Source organism: Branchiostoma belcheri, unplaced genomic scaffold, assembly GCF_001625305.1.
Source record: "Branchiostoma belcheri isolate BF01 breed outbred unplaced genomic scaffold, Haploidv18h27 scaffold28, whole genome shotgun sequence".
In the NCBI taxonomy this organism is placed as follows: domain Eukaryota; kingdom Metazoa; phylum Chordata; class Leptocardii; order Amphioxiformes; family Branchiostomatidae; genus Branchiostoma; species Branchiostoma belcheri.
Genome location: NW_017803887.1, coordinates 1,427,356 through 1,447,377, shown reverse-complemented (window position 1 = coordinate 1,447,377; position 20,022 = coordinate 1,427,356). Strand labels below are relative to the sequence as shown.

The following is a 20,022-nucleotide window of genomic DNA, read 5'->3' as shown; positions in this document are numbered from 1 at the left end:
ATTTTATTTTAAGTATTCCTTTTTTAGTTTTGCAGTTAAAAAATGACTTGGATAATGTAAAATTATGCAAAGCAATCTAGTGACTCATATACAGCATTCCAACTTTTGTAAAGGAAAAAGGGAGGCTTTTTTATTCCTCTAGTTAGTCTTGTTAATGGGAAACTAAGTAAATGGTAGCAATATAAATTGAATTCGAATAAGAGAAAGACAACGTCACTTGGCATTCAGAGGAACTGTGGAGTTGAGCCTGTTATGGACCTACAAGCCGCAGGCGACCCATTTCTGTCTCCCTGTCTCCGAAGATGGATCACCGACGTACACGGCAAAAAAAGCCCATTCACTGTCCGTCCTGACAGGCATAGAGCGTCGCCTTCCGCCCGAACAGCTCGCTACAATAAGGGAATAAATCACAACATGGTCGGCAACAATGCAGAAGGCAAACATATCATTCTGTCAACGAGCCGTGCAGGCTAGCCATCTGGAACTAACGCACTGCCCAACACGTGGCTTTCGCGATAACGCTCCTCACAAACTCCGACTTCTTCTTATTGATCAAACTCTTACAAAGGAAAGGACAGGGCGGCTTTATGCACCCAGGATGAAAGAAAAATGATCAAATGAAATACAGAGAAAGAAAATAAATCATTGCAAAAGATTTACTAGTATGTGGTAAAATCTTAAGGACTGTGCAGATCCGAATTCCCCTTCAAGTGAATACATACATAAAGGACACAAGTGTGCGAGTTAAAAGAAACAAAATTTATTGGGCTTAAAAGTGTCTTTTTTTATGTAGTAGTGAATTAAGGATTGCTCTTAAGATGAACATTGGAAACCTGAGCTTGATATTGTGATTAACAGTCAAAGAAAATTAATTTTGGAAAATGGGAACATCACAACAAAATAATTCAAACTACATATACATGTTAAACTGACTGTGAAGTAAGATTGAAAGCCAATAATAATTTTTTGCAAAATGTGTCTAGGGATTTAAAGATTCTTATAAAAAAGTGTAAGTTATGCTTCTTTCAGTAGAATAGTTACTGATTTAAAGGAGTGTTTGGCAATAGAAAGGTACCATTTTTGTTCACAAGTTGTTCCAGTGATGAAAAGATTCCTGTGGTTGATTCGGTGCTATTCTGCTGCAGGCATTGTGGTTGACGTTGTTAAATGGTGTAGCGAACAGTAAATGTGTATCTAATAATGCCATGAAAAATTCTGCTTGTGTGAAATGTTGAAAGATGGCAGCATGCATGGAGGGCGGTATACAATACTTTCTGGCAGACTCTTTAGAACCCTTCTGGAAATCTGTCATCGTTAAGAGTCGACTACGTTACCTCCAGTTGAACTTTGTTCCAGTTGTGTAAAATCAATGCTCTGCGCCCCTCCCTCCAAAATCAATGAAACGTACAAACAGATCATTTTTTTCCTGTTCTCTCTGTCAATACGTCATTTGTATGATAATAGAGCACTAGAGCAGCTGTTTTTTTGCGGAGGTGGCAGTGTGGAAATACTGACACGGGCAGAAATGTGACTGAGCTCTGGCTTTGACAAATGTGAGGAATGGTACTGTAATTATAGATTGTGAGATAACAGCTTTATGAGCTAATTAGGTTGAGCGGTAATTCATAATTCCGGAAAAACTTAAGGAAAATTTGGTAAAACCTGGAAAACTTGTTTTAAAAAATTCCGGGAAAACTTGTTAATCATGGAAAAATTATTTTTCAAATATAATTCCTGGAAAATGTCATGATTCATGGAAAACAGAATGTCTGGAAAACTTGTTTAAAAATTCCAGGAAAATTTTGAATTCCGGGAAAACTTGTTAATTCCTGGAAAAAAATGATCATTGCAATCATAATTAGAAAATTTCTTCTTATCCCGAGGAAATTTTAAATTCAACTAGGAATTTCCATTCTAGTTCCTGGAAACTTCCTGGCTTGTGTAAAAAGCATGTCCGACATTGTGCGAACCCATAATTGCACAGAAACGCCTACGTGTACATAAATGTGACCGAGCACCGACTTTGACAAATACGAGGAATAACAGATTGCGAGATAACAGCTTTACGAGCAAATTAGGCTGAACGGTAATCTAGTCAGACAAAGATAATGGAGAAAAGCGAGTCGTGATGATAGTCACCTCCCTCTCACCCCTTTACCTCCACGTGAACCCTACAGACTTCCCCCATATATAGTGGGCTGGCATGGGCAGTTATTGAATTTCAATCACACAAGGAGAAAATGAAGGGACACTACCCTATTCAGCCACGGTCAACAGGAAATTTTCTGGAACACCCTCCGTTCGACCTTTACCCTGTCGGTGAACCCGTTGTCGTGACGACAGAGACACAAGTTGAATGTCAAGTAGCCAGTCCGCAGTCTGCAGCAAAAGTGCGGGGACTGTTACCGGTACATATAATAGAAAAGGCCAAGGCTAATTTGGTTTAAAGGCAAACTCCACAGTTCCTAATGTTGATATTTATCTGCACGGCTCAAAATATTTTTTTCTGTTGGTAACTTATAACGTACGTATACGCATACACTGCTAATTTTTTTTGCAATGCACAAAAACATGCTTTTTTTTCGTGCAAGGCTAGTTTTTACCATGGGACAGTGCAGGGTAGGTACAGGTGGACATCCGAAATTCCTGCACAGCTCCAATTTTACCAAAACCAGGTGGTATTTTAAGCACTGAAATGCCTAGTTACCAGACTTAAAATGCCAGCAAGCAAAAAAATTTACCTGCACTATTACCTGTATACGCAACTAGTATTTCCAGCCCTGCTACATGTAATGTATATGATGTACATGTATCTGTATTAGCTGTGGTACCTAGAGAGATGAGGAGAATTACACTAATAGCGGCAGCTCGTTTTGTTGACACGTGGCCATGCATGTGGGGAGGCACTTTACCCCACCCTGGTGTCTACATAAAGCTATCCCACGTCGGCTATAAAAAACCGACAGGCTCAGCCTGAGTTAGACGTCCTACTGACTTTATCAACTCTCCTGTGGTGTAAAAGTGGGATTAGGAGGTGTGGGTAGATGAGAATTGATGTCTCAAGGTTAGTCTTTATGGCACAAAATCCAGTAAATGATGCCCCATCCCACAGAGTTTGTTGACATTAACAGTATGGAAGTTACTTTGGAAAAGGAAATTACAAGAAAGCACACTTCCAGCAGAGTTTATGGACATAGACATCTACATTTGTAACTCAGGAAACATTTTTCAAAAATTTTCTGAGGGACCAGCAAGCGGTGTAAAAATTGAACCTTCTGAAGTGGCTTGTCCTCACACTTCTGAGAGAATTTCAACGAAAATCAGAAACACTCACATAACTGTATCAGACAGTATTTTACTGGAAGAACGAGAAAGATTGAGTACATGTACAATGTATAATGATATCCATTATAAAATGGCCTCCACAATAATGGTACCAGGACAGTCTGTCTTTTTAAAAAATCTTTCAAATCCCCCGAACACTCCCTGGCTACGGGCATGCGAAGATAAGAGGCCAGTAGGGAAACTCGGAACAGTTTCAGTTGGAACCATGTAGTCGCAACCATGCAACAGCTCAACATTTGAAGCAATTGACTTTCAGTTGATGATGATGACATATTATAGGAAGGCCTGGTTCACAGGTTATTTGCCACGAAGAAGGCTGATGATTTGGGGAGAGCGAGATTTAATCAGCCCGGCTCGGGGTAACCTTCTGTTCAACCCTGACCTTCCGATGAACCCCGAGCCTTGACTGCACAGAGTGCGCAGCAAAGACAAATAAAAACTCAGCTGCTCAAAGGCATTAACCCGGGAGTGTACCTAACCCCACTCCTCAAACTTGTCTCCTCCTGGCCTGACGTGGGCCTGGGACAATAGAGGGGCCACCACCGGGCTTCGAACCCACGACCCCCAGACTCCCTCGCTCCCAGACAACGGCCACGGTCAGGATTGGGCATGTAAGAGCGACAGCAGGGTGCGCTTTTGGAAGGTGCTTCACACGGAGACGTGGGGTCCTGTCCTTTTGTCTAGCTCGGACGTTGTGAGAAGTTTATCACCCACGTATGCTGGCCCCATCTGCAGTGTTGTCGTTAGAACGTAGTAACTCATCTCCAAGTTTGTGCGGTTCGTTTGGATATATATAACCGATTCACTCTGCATCCAGGCATAAACCGCCAGCTTTTCCGCAAAGAACAGTTGTAAAAACGCCTTCTGTCGACTTGTCCGGCATTTGGACAATATGTCACCCATGTCTGCCTGTTATATCTGCAGTCAATTCATCCCCAAGTTCATGCAGGACACATAAATTGCAGCTTTTGTTTTGAACTCCACTAAAATGGACCTTCTGTCAACTTGTCCGTACCTTTTATCCATCGTTTTTCGATGTAACTTGGTCATGAAAATGTGCCTTCTGTGGACTTGTGGAAATTGTATAACACTCTTCTGTTTTGTCCATCTACATTTGGACGTAGTGACTGATACCCAAATCTATGCAGGACTCATAAATTCCCTGCTTTTCTTTTAAACTCCTCAGAGTAGTTGTAAAATGGGCCTTCTGTCGATTTGTCCGACATTTGAAAAATATATAATATCTAGTATTACCGACGATTGATCTATGTGCAGTCTCAATATTTGGCCATATTAACTCATGTGAACCAACACGGACAATTTGCAACTTCATACAGGACTCGTAAATTACCTGCTTTTTCTTTAAATCAAATGAACTGCTGTCAAACTTGCCTTCTGTTGATGTCACCACTTGTTTGAACTGCTTCGCTAACATGTACATGTAACTTCAAAGTTAAAAAATGTGCCAACTGTCGACTTTTGGACACTTCGACACAGTAACTCTTTCCCACATACAAGGGCAAGTTCAAGTCACACTCTTAAATTTAAAAATTCCTTTTTTCTTAACTCCAAAGAATTGGCATAAAAATTGATGTGCCTTCTGTCGACTTAGTCGAAACAGTAACTGTTCACTAACATGTGTTCTGACATCCTCACCTACATTGACAAGTTCATACGGGATCATAAATTGCACATTTTTCCTTTAAAACTTCAAAGAATAGGTATAAAATGCACCTTCTGCCAGCTTCACTTTTGGACATATATATTAACCGATTCATTCTGTAAGTTCAAAGAGTAGAGTTTGTGTTAACACAAGAAAAGAAGAGACCACTACAATAAGTGATGAAAGGAGCACATATGGTTGGTTTATTGAATGGAGAACATGCAAGTTTTTGAAGTAGGGAAGATTCATGTTCAAGTATATAGCTCGTTGAACTTGTACTATGGTAACCTTACAAAAGTGCACCTGCCTTCTCTGTCTCACATACATCCCAAAGGATACATTAAAACTACTTCCCAACTTTTAAAAGGCCACCTGTGTGCTATTCACCTTGAGATTTTGGCAAACGATTCTTCAAGAGTTGCGTTAATTGGTGCAGGAGGGCCGATATTGATACTAATACTGGCCTGCATGCTGTTAGGGGATTTAAGTAACACAATTTGTAAGCAATTGCACTCTGTTGAGAAGTTAAGTTGATAGGTTCTTTGTATTGTTTTCGACACTTTCAAGGGTTTTGAAAACGCTTATGGCACCACCATATGTCACCTGAATACTAAAACTACACTTCTGAAAGATTTCAAGGTTAAGTTGATTTCAAGGTGTTCTCCATACTCTAGTCACATGCTGTGTCTTGGAGAAAATTGTCTTGTCATGAAGAGACACAAAACAACTTAAACTAAGGCAGATGAAGAAAGTGAAACTTTGCAAAAGTTTGTGTTTGTAGCTCATTTTAGTATGGTGAAAAAATAAGTACAATTATACATTGTGTACTTGTCTGATACAGTTACATGACTGTGTGGAAACCATAATACAGGATATTTATCCTTACAGTGAACATTTGTAACGTTATATACATTTGTTCACAGGATCACTGCCAGAAGCATAACTTCCGGTGACATTGTATTATGTTCTGGATACTTGCCCATAGCACTCAATGTTATGATTACCACAACATACATTGTGTTATCATCATACTTACGAAAGCACTGCGTTCAGTATCTGAATTTCAAAAGCCTTCCGTACAATGTTTTCTGGGAACTCTGCCAAGATTACGCAAATCTCCCCAGAAATGTCATAACTCTGGCTATAATTAAGTGGTTGCTGCTCCAGGGTGGGTTATGGCATATTATTAGTGTTTGCGGTAAGACTAAGAGCTTTGGTCGTGGGTTTTGGGATGATTTTTATGGCTGGAAGCCAGAATTGTAGTGAATACTGGCATGGCTCAAAACACAATACGCATGTACATGTATAGGGTAGTGCATGTAAAATTGGAAAGGTATTTCTAATACAGAATTATTCAACCAAAATAGAACCCCTGCTCTATTCGATAAGTATGGTGGGTTCTTTAACATGCGTGGGGTGTGGCTCTCCCTAAACACGGGACCTCCATTTAACGTCCTACATGTATCCGAGGGACGTCTCTATCTGAAGCTAGGCACTCGTTTTCGACTGAGCTGAGCGAGGACAGTTGTGTAAAGTACCTTTCCCAAGGACACAAGAACGATGACATTGCAGGATTCGAACCCGGGACCCCTGGTTCTGAGTCGAACACACCACACAACAACACAATTTCTAAATTTGTCCAGTGGTGACCTCCGCAGCCTTATCTGACAACATGGAGGATATTGTAATGCCCATTTGGGAGGTAAAAAGGGCAGGACCGGTGGCTATTTGTGTCCTGACCTACTTGTAAAGGTTACAGAGCATCAAGGGATCAACCAGGACAAATTTCCTGCCACAGAATTGATTTTGTTAGGCCACACCAATTTAATTTCTTGGTTAACGGACTTTTCTACAAAAATAATGGAGCGGGCGGGCGAAAAAAAAATTAAAATAAAAACAGGCCTAGACATCCTATTATGACCCAAAATTGTACGTTAGGAGCCATGAAGTCAACACACCAGGCTGGTTCAAAATTTTGACAATTTTGAACTTTTAATGATACCACTGCATTGAAAGATGGAATGACTTTAACAAGAAGTATGAAAAGGACTGTTTTCAACTGTTCAGGGCAAAATATGAGCATTTTGCAGTTGATTCTGAATTTTTATTTTTATTTGCAAATCAGAAAAAAATGAAGCGGCGAATCCGTTAACCAAGAAATTAAATTGGTGTGGCCTTATGGCCTTTACAGTAGCTGGGAGGCTCTCATCTTGTTATGGTTTTTGGTTCATGTCAGTCACATTCTTGGCAATGATATAGCCTGGGTATCATCCGGATTTTCGCTCCGCAATGCTAAAAAGTGACTTTTCGGAGCGCTGCGGAGCAAAAATCTGGATGGTACCCAGGCTTGGTATGATAGGTTTACAACGGAATTCAGCTGTCTTGTGACGGAAAAAGTTATTGTAGATTAGTATTATATTTTATAGCATAATTATGTAGATCTTCGTAATGTTTACCTTTCCAGAAGGAAAAGTTTTTCCAAATGACTGGTAACTGGTGCTGTAGCAGACACTCTGTGATGTTGGATTAGATTATATAGCAAGTTGTTTGAGATTGAGAGGCTGGTCATACTTGTGTATATTATATAAAATGTGTTTGAGTAAGGAAAAGGAAACAACAAAGATGAAAATGTATATTTTAATAAAAAAACTAGAATTCCGAGACCTCATACCTCCATGAAATATGATCTTGATATGTAAATGTTAATTTCTTCTTTAATTGTGCAAATGACCTCTGCATTAACATGATATATGAATCGTGATGTATGTTAACTTTTGATTAACTTACAGATGTCCCAAGTATGACATTCTCATCATTCACCATTACGAAATCATAGAATTTTCGCATTAATTATGCAAATTAGGTCATCATTTGCATAATTAGTATATGTTGAAGTTCCACCTGCCATAGGTTACATACATTACATGTATGTAAGTAGTATAATGTAAAACACTGTAATTATAGAATTTCCTCATTAATTATGCAAATTAAGTCCTCATTTGCATAATTTGCATTTAATTATGTACATCTCTCTCTCAGCTACCTACACACCAAAAATAATGAAAATATGTTGTTCCTGTCTGGACTTTTCGCATTAATTATGCAAATTAGGTCATCATTTGCATAATTAGTATCTGTTGAAGTTCCGCCTGCCATAGGTTACATACATTACATGTATGTAAGTAGTATAATGTAAAACACTGTAATTATAGAATTTCCTCATTAATTATGCAAATTAAGTCCTCATTTGCATAATTTGCATTTAATTATGTACATCTCTCTCTCAGCTACCTACACACCAAAAATAATGAAAATATGTTGTTCCTGTCTGGACTTTTCGCATTAATTATGCAAATTAGGTCATCATTTGCATAATTAGTATCTGTTGAAGTTCCGCCTGCCATAGGTTACATACATTACATGTATGTAAGTTGTATAATGTAAAACACTGTAATTATAGAATTTCCTCATTAATTATGCATATTATGTCCTTATTTGCATAATTTGCATTTAATTATGTACATCTCTCTCTCAGCTACCTACACACCAAAAATAATGAAAATATGTTGTTCCTGTCTGGACTTATTGGCTTTTAAACATTTCGCCAGAAAGTGCCCTGCAGTTCCAGAACAAGCCGCTAGGGGGCCCAAACTCATATGACTTCTTCCCAAGCACGAGAGCTACCTTCCATCAAAATTTCATGACCCTAGCATGTCCAGATCGCGAGATATCAAAACCGGAAGTTGCGCTGCAGTACCAAGGGAAGCCACTAGGGGGACCAAAATCTAATCATTTCCAGTTTTCGTCACACCCTACCAACACACCAAGTATGAAACCAATCCATCCAGGCGTTCTTGAGTTATCTTGTTGACCAACAGACGGACGGACAGACGGACGGACGGACAGATAAACGCAACTGAAAATATAACCTCCATGACACATTTCATGGAGGTAACAAATATAAATGAAACCTGAATGATTCAAATTGGTCTTTGTACATGTACTGTGGGTCTGTACCATGTATCATGCGGTCATTGAACTTTCAAAATGATGGATTACATCTTCATGTTAGTTGGTTAAAAATAAATCACTAATGTACATGGAAATAATACACGGTTTACATGGAGCAAGAGTGATTTTTCACTGTCTAGTCCTCCTGAAACATAATAATAATTTATTGATAACCAGGGATTTTCTAGTTTTCTTAAATATTTCAGAATCTATAATTTGTCTTTGACAGTTCGTTTCTCTCAAATGACTTTTTTTCTGCACACCTGCATCAGTGCAGGACCTGGTGATGTTTATGTTCCCACTTATTTGTGTGTGGGTGGGTCTGTGGGTACATTATTGTGGTTTGGTTTAGTGGGTGGGTGGGTGGTTTAGAGGGTGGGTTTGTGGGTAAGTTATTGTGGTCTGTGGTTGGGTCAGTGGGTGGACAGCATACATGTTAGTCCAAAAGTTGTAGATAGATCTTTACGATATTTGATAAGCTATCACCAATTGAAAACAAATTTTATCATGGAAAAAGTTCAAACTGGACATTCCCAAAAGTTATGGTCATTAAGATTAACTGTAGACCTTAATAGATTTAAAACCCATAGCCCCATAGAAAGGCCTGGTGGAGGCTACTTTTTTTGGCGAAGTTTACTATCCATAACCCCTTAGCAAGGCCTGGTAGAGGCTACTTTTTTTGCTGAATTGTACTATCTATAACTGGTGGAGGCTACTAGTTTTGCCAAAGTCTACTGTCCATAACTCCTTAGGAAGTCCTGGTGGAAGCTAAGATATTATTTTCCTACTATCCATAAGGCCTGATGCATACATGGAGGCTGTCTGTCTGTCTGTCTGAAAAACGAGTGCAGGGCGGGGCACTAAAATGTCCTGACAGTCAGCGAGTGGTGGTGTTATTGATGTGATGTTCTTCACGCCTGGCAGGGTTTCTGGGGCAGGGTCACTCGGAGGTTGTGAAACGAACGATCGTGAAACAACAGAAACGTCAGGCAGATGCACACTTCCACAAGTTATACGACCTACACTGTTACAGAATTTGCTATTGGGTACATTTAAAACTTTCTTTTCCATGCAAATTTAATTTGTTGGTTCTTGGGTTTAAAAAGATTATACTTACCTGAAAGATGATAAAATTTAATAAAAACAACAATTACTATATAACCATCAGGCAAATTATTTCATTATTTTTATTTTATTCACTAGGATCTTGTTTTTAAGGATCAGGCGAAAAAACTTGATTCCTTGAATTTTAAGTAGAGTATGGACTCTTCTTTTTTATACAGATGATGGACTACTAGTATGCACAAAATCCCTAATTTTTTTTGTTGGTATTTTTTCTATTCTTTAAATTTTCAGTTTTGAACAAGCTGGATTTAAAGGGGGCACAACAGGACATAACCAAATGAATGCAAACTTAGAATGAATCATAAATTGTAACATTAGGAACTGAATAATCAGAAAAAATAATCATAATTTAAAGTCATAATCCTTAGTTCCAGGTCAGTAAGTGAGAGGCAGATTAATCATCTTATGAACATTATTTTCGTGAAGGTGTCATTATTATTTTTAGGTGTCAGTGAACACCATTATTTTAAAAGCCACATGAAGGCATGGTCTGTCCTTGGTACTGAAATGGGGATCCAACGTGCAATTTTGCCATCCTTCTTTTTCCATGGACTCACTGCAAACTAGTACTATACAGTACACTGAAGGGTCACCCTAACTAAATTATAGATGAATACAAATATATTTTTGCTGTTTCTTTTATTCCTTAATATTTGTATTCTTTCCTGAAATTCTGATATTCTAGCCTTCGTAAATTTGTAGATTCTATTGTACTAAAAGACATGTAGGTGGTCTTGTGGTTAGGGTTGTTGACTCAGAATCTCAAGGTCCTGGGTTTGAATCCCTGCCAAGCCCCACTGTTATGTCCTAAGTGGAAAAGGCACTTTACACCTATTTCCTCACTCAAGTGAAAATGAGTAGTACTACCTAGCTAGCCTCAATTAGGGAAGGATGTGTGCATGTAACACCGGAGGTCCCGTATTTGAAGAGAGCCACACCTCGAGCACATTTCAGATTCCACTGCTCTTATCGAAAAGAGTAAGCTCTTTAAACAATGTGCTCAACACTTCTAAGTCTCCTAAGCTTGCAATTTTAGGTATTACTGATGCTTCCATTTTTTCAAAGGAAGGAATATAGATACAGAAGGAATAAAAGTGAACTATTTTTATTTTTCTTCCCTACAAATGCAGTAATGGCTCTCTCTGTCCCTCGGTTGACCCTAGCCCATCCCAGACCGTACATACCCGACACCAGACTGAAAATGAATGGTCCAACGCTCGGGAAACTAGGTTGAATCGCTCGCTTAAATTGCTGTCGGCTTAAACCCTCCCCACGAACTGCTCCTACTGTAAATCTTGACATGTTTGCAGTTGTTTCAATTTCAAAATGTAAATGCATGACACCACAAAAATGTCTCCAATATTACTACTAAGCCACAGAATTTGTTAAACCGCAAACTACATGTAAAAGGCATCCAATGCAATTTCAGGGAAGCAAAATTGCATTTTCAAAAGTCAATTTTCTGGTTATATTTTAATGTTACAGTAGTAACTTAAATCAACCCTATCCCACAGTATACTGATGTCTGTGAGGCAAAAATATGATATCATTGATGGAAAATAGTTGCTTGTTTATATTTTTGTATCATAGGCTGGTTCTAGCTATTTTTTGGTGGTACCAAAAAATAAAGGGACTTATAGCTTGTTTTTAGGCTATTTCAAATGCTACAAGTATGAAATGATGACAAAAATGGCAGTAAATATCAATATCAAACAGATTTCCTCATCCAGAATATTTTTTTGGTTGTTTTACAGCCCTGAAATTGCATTGAACGGCAAAACTGTCCTTTCCCCTTCTACTGCAAAATCAAGCCCCCTGCAAAAATACACAAACTTACAGTGGCCAAGCATTGATCAACGTGGTATCAGTTCCCAACATTTCTCTCTTTTAAACCGTTTTTCAGGGGAGACGTGTTTTAAGTCTGGAGAAGAGCCGGAGGCTAACCGATCGTATCTCCCTCCATTAGTCTATTTTCCAATACAGGGTACAAAGCTGGTTTTATCCCCCTCAGCAATCCAAGCGTCTGGCCTAAAATGGCTTGATGGAGCGACTTACGGATGGAGGGGACTGCGTACCCTTTTGAACTGCTGAACCCGCGTACAGACTCCGCAGCCAATGGGGGCTTTTACGCGGGCCGGCGAGATTTAATGCTTGGCGGAGACATTTTGGGGAAAATCAATTTTGGGGAAAGATGAAAGCCTGGAGGGATGGAGAGTTTGGCCAGCCTAAAGGCGAGGCTTTATGTTTGGGAACAGGAGAATTTTATAGAGTTGTGAGAGGCCATACTAATTTGATAACTTGGTTCTCAGAGTTGAAGAAAAATAACTCCACATGAAAATATGAAATGTGTGTAAAATATGAAATGTGTGTAAAATCGTTCTAGTTTAGGCCATATAAATTTTCTTTTATATTTGTAAAGGTTACCAGATGGTACCTCAAAAAATGCAGGACTGGCACCTATTCACAGTTATAAGTTTAAAGTCCGCAACATGGTGTTTCACAGAATGAATTGTTTATGCAGACAGGATGACTCCTGTTGTCAAATTGGTTGTTTGCTAAATTTTTACATCAGAATGTCTGACAACCGATGAAATAAATCTATGTAGCTAAAGCCAAAATAATGGTATCAATTATATCAAGTTTGTTTTTGTTATTTGCTACATCTTTTTTTCTGATTTGAAAAAAAAATAGAAAAGATTACTCTGTCCCATTCAGGATATGAATCATAATGCTTATATTTTGGCACTAACAGTTGAAGAAAGATCCTTGTCATCCTAAATATAGCTGTTACAGTCACTCCATTTATCAATGCATTAAATAGTTGAAAATTCATTGTTTGAATAAATCATTGAGCATTACTTTGACCGATGGCATCCTTGAAAACTTAAACAAAACATAACTTCATATGCCATATGGGCACCCAATTTATACCAGTCGTTTAAATTACAAACATCTAGAAGTGTTCTCGTAAATTAAGATTGATCCAATGCAGTATCTTTTAAGATCTGTGTCTTGAAAAGTGGTCTTAGAGCTCCAAGAAAAACTTCTTGACTAAGTGGTAACATCAAGAAATTGCTGACAATGATGCATCGATGTGTTTTGTTGTAGCGAAGTGTATTGAGCAATTTTCTTTCATGGCAATACTTGGCAATATTTGTCTATCTCTGATATCCATGGACCACTTTGTTAGGATATTATGTTGACAATGAAGTATAATCATGGTCATTCTATGGTGGATCGTCAGCACTAAAGGCTGAAAAATGCGGAGGGCGAACAATACGTCAAGTTAAGCTGCAGATATAACCTGAATAGATGGGATGATGAGTGATTTCGACTTCCATCTTGAGGATCCTAATGCACAGGGAAATAGGTTGTTATAACATTTAGTGCCTCGGGCATACAGCTAGCTTTAAACATTTAATGACAGGCTATGTCGTAAGAAATAGGACATATTATTGCTGATGACTACAGAACTTGCAAATACTGTACGTCAAATATTTTGTAGATGAAAAAAATTTCATTTCAAACTGTTCCTTCTACAATCACAAAAGAGGGTTGCGATTTACAGAAGCTACCAGTTTCCATCATAATATTTCCATGTTCACAGACAAAAAGAAAACTCCTTTAAACATCCCAAAACTCACACATTACAAAAAAAGTAGGGTACTATTTCATCTTCTACTGTTTCAGAAAAAAAAATTTAAAGCCATCATTTAGACTAGACTAAGTACTAGTGTAGTCATGTGTTATTCTCTTCTTCATTTCAATTTGTTTGTCTTTTTCATGTTACATACTTGCAATTAACCTATATACAAGACTTTGTAACACTCTTATCACTACTGCTTATGTAAGGGGTTAGTGCAAGACACAGGGCACACTTGGGTTTCTTAAGAGAGTTGTTTAGCCTTGAGACTGAGCCAGGAAGCATCTATCAAGACTAGAAGGTGAAGAAGGTGGTACTAGATGTACAGTAACTGTATGTAATGATAGGGCTCAAAATGCCACCTGCATACGCACATTAGTGCACATTAGGTTTATTCTGATGTTTACCTGTATATACATGTATTCTGCACTCACTCTGGTCCATGGTAAAACCAGTCCACAAAATTAGGGTGATATACAGGGGGGCCCGCATGCTCTTTTTCGTAGAGCGTAATCGGCCTTTTTAATTCTACGTAGAGCGTAGACGGACCGCTCTTCGCATTTTGCGTAGAGCGTATTCGCCGTTTTAATTCTACGTAATGCGTTGTAGCCACTTGGAATTTATCGTAAAGCGTAATCGAGAGGTTTCCGAATTCAGCGTAGAGTGTTGTCGGGACCCCCCCTTGCAGGCCCTCATACAGCTACAAGGCTTGAGATACTACAGTACCTGTATATCCAGGTTACGTACATAGAATTGGAAATGTGCAGGTATTTATGATGTCTACCTGTACAGTACCTACACTGGTCTATGAAAAACTACAGGGATGTAGCCTGCAATTCTAGCATGACATAAAGCCAGTAGTAACCCTAAAATGTGTTGACGTATATAATATAATATATACAACATACACTGAACATGTACTAGCACACAGCAAGAGGATTCAAATTTATGGTACATCACTGTATTATAGTATAAAGAACATTTGGAACCATTGTTTTTGATAGACTGATAGGTAAAGAAAACAAGTAGTGTATGTAAAACATCATCTTACATAGTTGACTTTTAATGCTACATGTACATGTACAATCTATGTATTTCCAGCCCTGTAACATGACTTATCGCAAGCTTTTCTGCTGTCTCAGGGCTAAAGCCTGAAAAATAGTGGCAGGCTTATCTGACTTTCTTATTGAGCAGTGCGTCTTCAGGAATTAAGACATCGGTTTATCTTACTGCTACCAGGGCTAAGGCAGGCAGGTGCAGTGTCTTGAGTTTTCTTGGAGGTGTTTCAAGGAGGTAGGCATTTTAGGGTTGGAGTCTGTTTTCTTAAGATGATGAAGCTGTATTCAAGAATGATGAAGAGAAGTGGTGATGAATTTAATTTGTTGAGATTGCAGGACTGGTGAAAGTCGTGAATGTTTCTTAAAGTTACTAATAGAATATAGACTTCATCTACAATAACTATCACCTCTTCAAGATGTCAACACTGAGACCAGACTGTAAGGTTTGATCCACTGTCTCACACCGGGAAGGACCCTGGCACTTTTTAATAAGTGTGGTGGGATCTTTAACGTGTTCAAGATGTGGCTCTCCTGAAACTCGGGACCTTCGGCTTTACATCCTATTTGAGAGGACGTCCCTAACCGAAGGCACTCGTTGTCCCCTGAGTTGAGTGAGGAAATAGGTGTAAAGTGCCTTTCTGAAAAACACAACTATGGGATCTGCCAGGGATTCGAACCCAGAACCTTCAGATTCTTAGTCAACAACCCTAACAGCAAGACCACCTTGCCAATTTCAGAAGGATTCAACATTAGACCACACCAATGTAATTTGTTGGTTTTTGGATTTTTTAAGAAAAAATATGAAGCGACAGGGCGAAAAATAAAAACAGGTCTTGGCATCCTATTACTATGATTGGTGCCATGGAGTCAACACACAAGGCTGTGTTAATATTTAAACAACGAATTTTGAACTTTTAAACAAACCACTGCATTGATGGAAAAACTGCAACAACTAGGAAGAAAAGGACTTTACTCAACTATTGGGGGCAAAATATGAGAATTTTTGAGTTGGTTCAGAACCAGAAAATAAATGAAGAGGTGAATCCAAGAACCAACAAATGAAATGGTGTGGCCTTAACAGAATATACATGACCGGCACAAGATCTAGAGTTAATCTGTCATTTTCCTCAGACTGTGACAGTTTCCCACCTGGTGTTTGTGTGGATAATGGCATGATGATTTTCTCAATAGTCTCAGCACGTTAACTGTCCCCCTGGGATAACCCGTCACTTCTAGACCTTCCCTGTTTATAAAAAAACAGGTCATCTATGAAATTGGGTACTTGATGCGACGGAATGAGAGGTGTGGTGTTATTATAGGAATGTCCTTGTAGTTATTGTCGGGACCAATAGCGTTGGCAAGTCTTTATCAACACTTTCCAGTGTTTAGCGATATCTGAATATTTCATATGTCATTTGGGGTGCAGTAACCTTTTAGTTATCATGACTTTGACATGGTCAGTTTGATATAAAGTTTGGGGCTTGTAAGAAAGATAGAAACACTTTGATACTGGTATGGTGGCTGCACATTTGACATCATATTTACTCTCTCAAACTCTGTGTACCAAGATACAAACTGTAACCTTAGACTCTGTTTTCATGATTTTTGGCTTTCTAGTTGCAAATCACTAAAATATGTAGCATTTTAGTGAAGCTTTTTTTTTTCATCATAAAACTCCTTCCAGGCTGCCAAAACATCTTTCTCTGTCAGCTGACAGTTCTTTGCCAATGTTTCCTGTCCTTTTCTGCCAGGTTTTTCATCAGTAAGTATTTTGCTTGTATGAAATGGATAATATATGTCCTGACATTCCTGTCCCTGACAGACAATTATTTTCACAAACTCTTACCATTTTTCTGCTCAAGATTCTGCAACAAATACCTATTCTTATTTATTATGCTATTCTCACTTTGTATTATTTGCCTTGTCATATAATACATGTAGCTACTGATTTCTTGGTAGAAAAATGCTGTATGATTTATATGAGCCGATCTTCATTGTCAACAATGGCAATACTAAGGCTTTGATTTTTCAAAAGAAATTACATGATCTGGTTACCACTAACCATATTTGAAGTTGTCCATTGTATATTATTGTATACTAAGTATGTATAACAATAATTTTGCTTCTTGTTGTTTCTATATCTTGTATAAATTGAACTCGCCAGACATTTTATAAAATTAATGTTACAGCAAAGTTTCTTTAGTCAGGTATTCGACCTTTATTCTACTCTTTGTACTAAAAATACCATCAATGATAGTGAATACCAGGCTAGAGTTTCTTCTATATTTGTTCCTCATACACAAGTATTAGTTTTAAGAGAGTTGTTTATCCATAACACAAGGCAAAGAAATGTTTCAATAAATTGCCTTCTCCAGTAGTTCACACCAACTTATGTCCTTGGTTATACGTTGGCAAAATTTCAACAAAAGACAGAGGGTAATGGGAGAAAAACTTGAATTTGACTAAATTCCCTTAAAAAAAGCCTGGGTACCATCCTGCTTAGTTTAGTCGTCAGTGGGTAGCGATTATCGGAGCAGACGTAAACTAACCAGGATGGTACCCAGGCTACTATTCACTCCCTGAAGTCCTGTTTTTAATATGCATATTTTTACCTCTTTGCTTGATGTTTTTTGTGCGAATAAAGTAAATTTTAAAAAGACAAAACTAAAACTGTGTGTTCCAGGGTGTACAGACTCCCTTTAGACTCTTTAGACTTTAGAAGGTATTCAATTGGCAGCCTCCGTAGCAGGCTTATAAAACTGGGGGTTTGGTGGTCTTCGGCTGTTTTCTGATTAGCCCAGTTCTAACGGGGGTAATTCAACCAGGCCGGCTATCTTGTCTATATACAATCAAAAAAAAGCACATAAAAGCTCCCAAAGACCATGAAGACCCCCAAAACCCCCAGTTTTTGGCATGCTATGCAGGCTATTCAATTGGCGTGATAATGTTTGTATGTGTCTATGGCATAACACACTCCTGTACAGTTCTGTAGATGAAACCAGATTAAGGTTTGATCCTGTTGTGTTGCAGTTATCCTGGAGAAGACTATACGTATCCCCAGATCCCTCTCAGTCCGAGCAGCTTCTGCACTGAAAGGCTTCCTAAACAAGGTGAGAATCTTTAAGTCATTGTTTGTACTGTCAGTGTTTGTTATAGTAGGACTTGTAGCTGATAAATTTATCATGACTGTGTTCATTCATCAATGTCTGTATGTACAGTACAATAGGAATGATTCTGTTACATAGAACTTTATTGACACAACAAAAGTACAGCGACTTTCATTAGGTCTAAGACATGTAGATATAGACAAATATACATTGGGTACAACGAAATTATCCTACATACAAAACAATTAGATACATAAATAAGGAAATGTGTGTAAAATCAACATAATTCAGTTAATATTATGTACTCTACTACCAGTGGATTTATAGAACTAATAGTGATTGCTCAATCAGTTGATTAATTGATTGAAAACAGTGAAATTAGCACAATTGAAGAAAGAACATAATAAATATTTATGTTTTCTATGCTAAAACCACAGAGAAAATGTCAAAATTTACAGTACTGTACTTAGAAAGAGACCTCATCTAGATCTTTGCTAGTGCTGTACATTTCAGAGTTGTAATGTGAAGATCCCATCCTATTAGTCATTTTTGGGTCATAGGGACAGGTGGGTTGTTGGTCCACTCTGTGTAGGACTCTCCTTCTACCAAGTACAGCTTTTTACCCCCCCAACCCAAGGCCACACCAATTTAATTTGTTGGTTCTCGGATTCGCCTCTTCATTTTTTTCTGATTTGCAAAAAAAAAAATTGATTCTGGTCCTGAATCAACTGAAAAATGCTCATGTTTTGCCCCCAACAGTTGAGGAAAGTCCTTTTCTTCCTAGTTGTTACAGTTTTCCCATCTATCATTGCAGTGGTTTGATTAAAAGTTCAAAATTCAATGTTTAAATTTCGACCCAGCCTTTTGTGTTGACTTCATGGCTCATTTTGTAGCATTTAAGCCTATAATAGGATGCCTAGACCTGTTTTTATTTTTATTTTTTTTCACCCTGTCGCTTCATATTTTTTCTGAAAAAATCCGAGAACCAACAAATTAAATTGGTGTGGCCTTAGGCACCCATTTACACCTGGGTGGAGTGAGGAAAGTCATGTTAAGTGCCTTTTCCAGGGACACAGCATCTAGTCTAGAATTGCCACTGGAATCAACCCATGACCTCTTGGTCCTGTAATCTAGTACTACTACAACCACTCAGCGATGGATGCCACTTCAGAGACATGCGTATGTAGGTTAATGATGCGGGATTTCCAAACGCCGCCGAGACACGAAGCTTATAGCATTAAACCACTGACAACATGATTTTTGCAAAACCGTCATAAAGCGCTGATGTTTAACCCTCTAGAGACGGAGACAAATCTGCCAGAGAGACAGACATGTACCGTGTATGTAGGTTAACAGCCAGGAGGAATTACTGCCCAGAATTATGAGTGACAGAGCTGGTGCTTTCGGCATTACAAACCAGCAGACAGGTGGCCTAAAATCTAATCATGTCAAGGTCTCATCAAGACCTACTAACACACACCAAATATCAAGACAATCTAAGCCTTCTCGAGTTGGCGTGTTTACACATAGACGGACAAACAAACATGCTACCAAAACATAACCTTTTACATGTAGCTTAAGTAACTATACCTTGTGTGACTGGTTTACTGTTTAATGTGAGACTAGGGACTTCCAAGGCTCGAAATACACTATTGTAATTTCAGTTATTTTCACAGGAACTTGATTTTTTTTGAGGAACAGTGACATTTAAGAGTTTGCAGTGTCTTGAGTTCTTTATCTGCAGTATAAGAGCACAGACAGAATGGCTGAAGTGTCAAGCTATATGTTTGTAATATTATTGTGAATGCAAATAAAGTCAAGTCAAGCTAATTGGGGATTCGAACCCAGGACCTCTAGATTCTGAGTCAAGTACCCCAAACCACAGGGCCACACAATGTTGATCCACAATGTTGTTACCCCTATAGAACCCAGCAGAGGGACTGGACTGGATTTGTTTATTTATTTGTTTGTTTATTTATTGACCCACCCATGGCTCTCTCCTGCCCATTTCATCTGTAGTCCAACGACGTAGACTCGCCCTGGCAGGACATGTTGTTCGTAGTAACGAAC

General features: G+C 38.5%; 1 protein-coding gene across 8 annotated transcripts in view; it reads left to right on the top strand.

Annotated features, from left to right (window-relative positions):
• LOC109472632 (protein kinase C iota type-like) overlaps positions 1–20,022 on the top strand; it is a 78,289-nt gene that overhangs the window by 54,286 nt on the left and 3,981 nt on the right. For all 8 annotated transcript variants that reach the window (XM_019772464.1, XM_019772460.1, XM_019772459.1 and 5 more), the window contains one exon: positions 17,876–17,955. In XM_019772464.1, the coding sequence (XP_019628023.1) occupies positions 17,876–17,955 (80 nt within the window). The remainder of the gene's footprint in view (positions 1–17,875; positions 17,956–20,022) is intronic.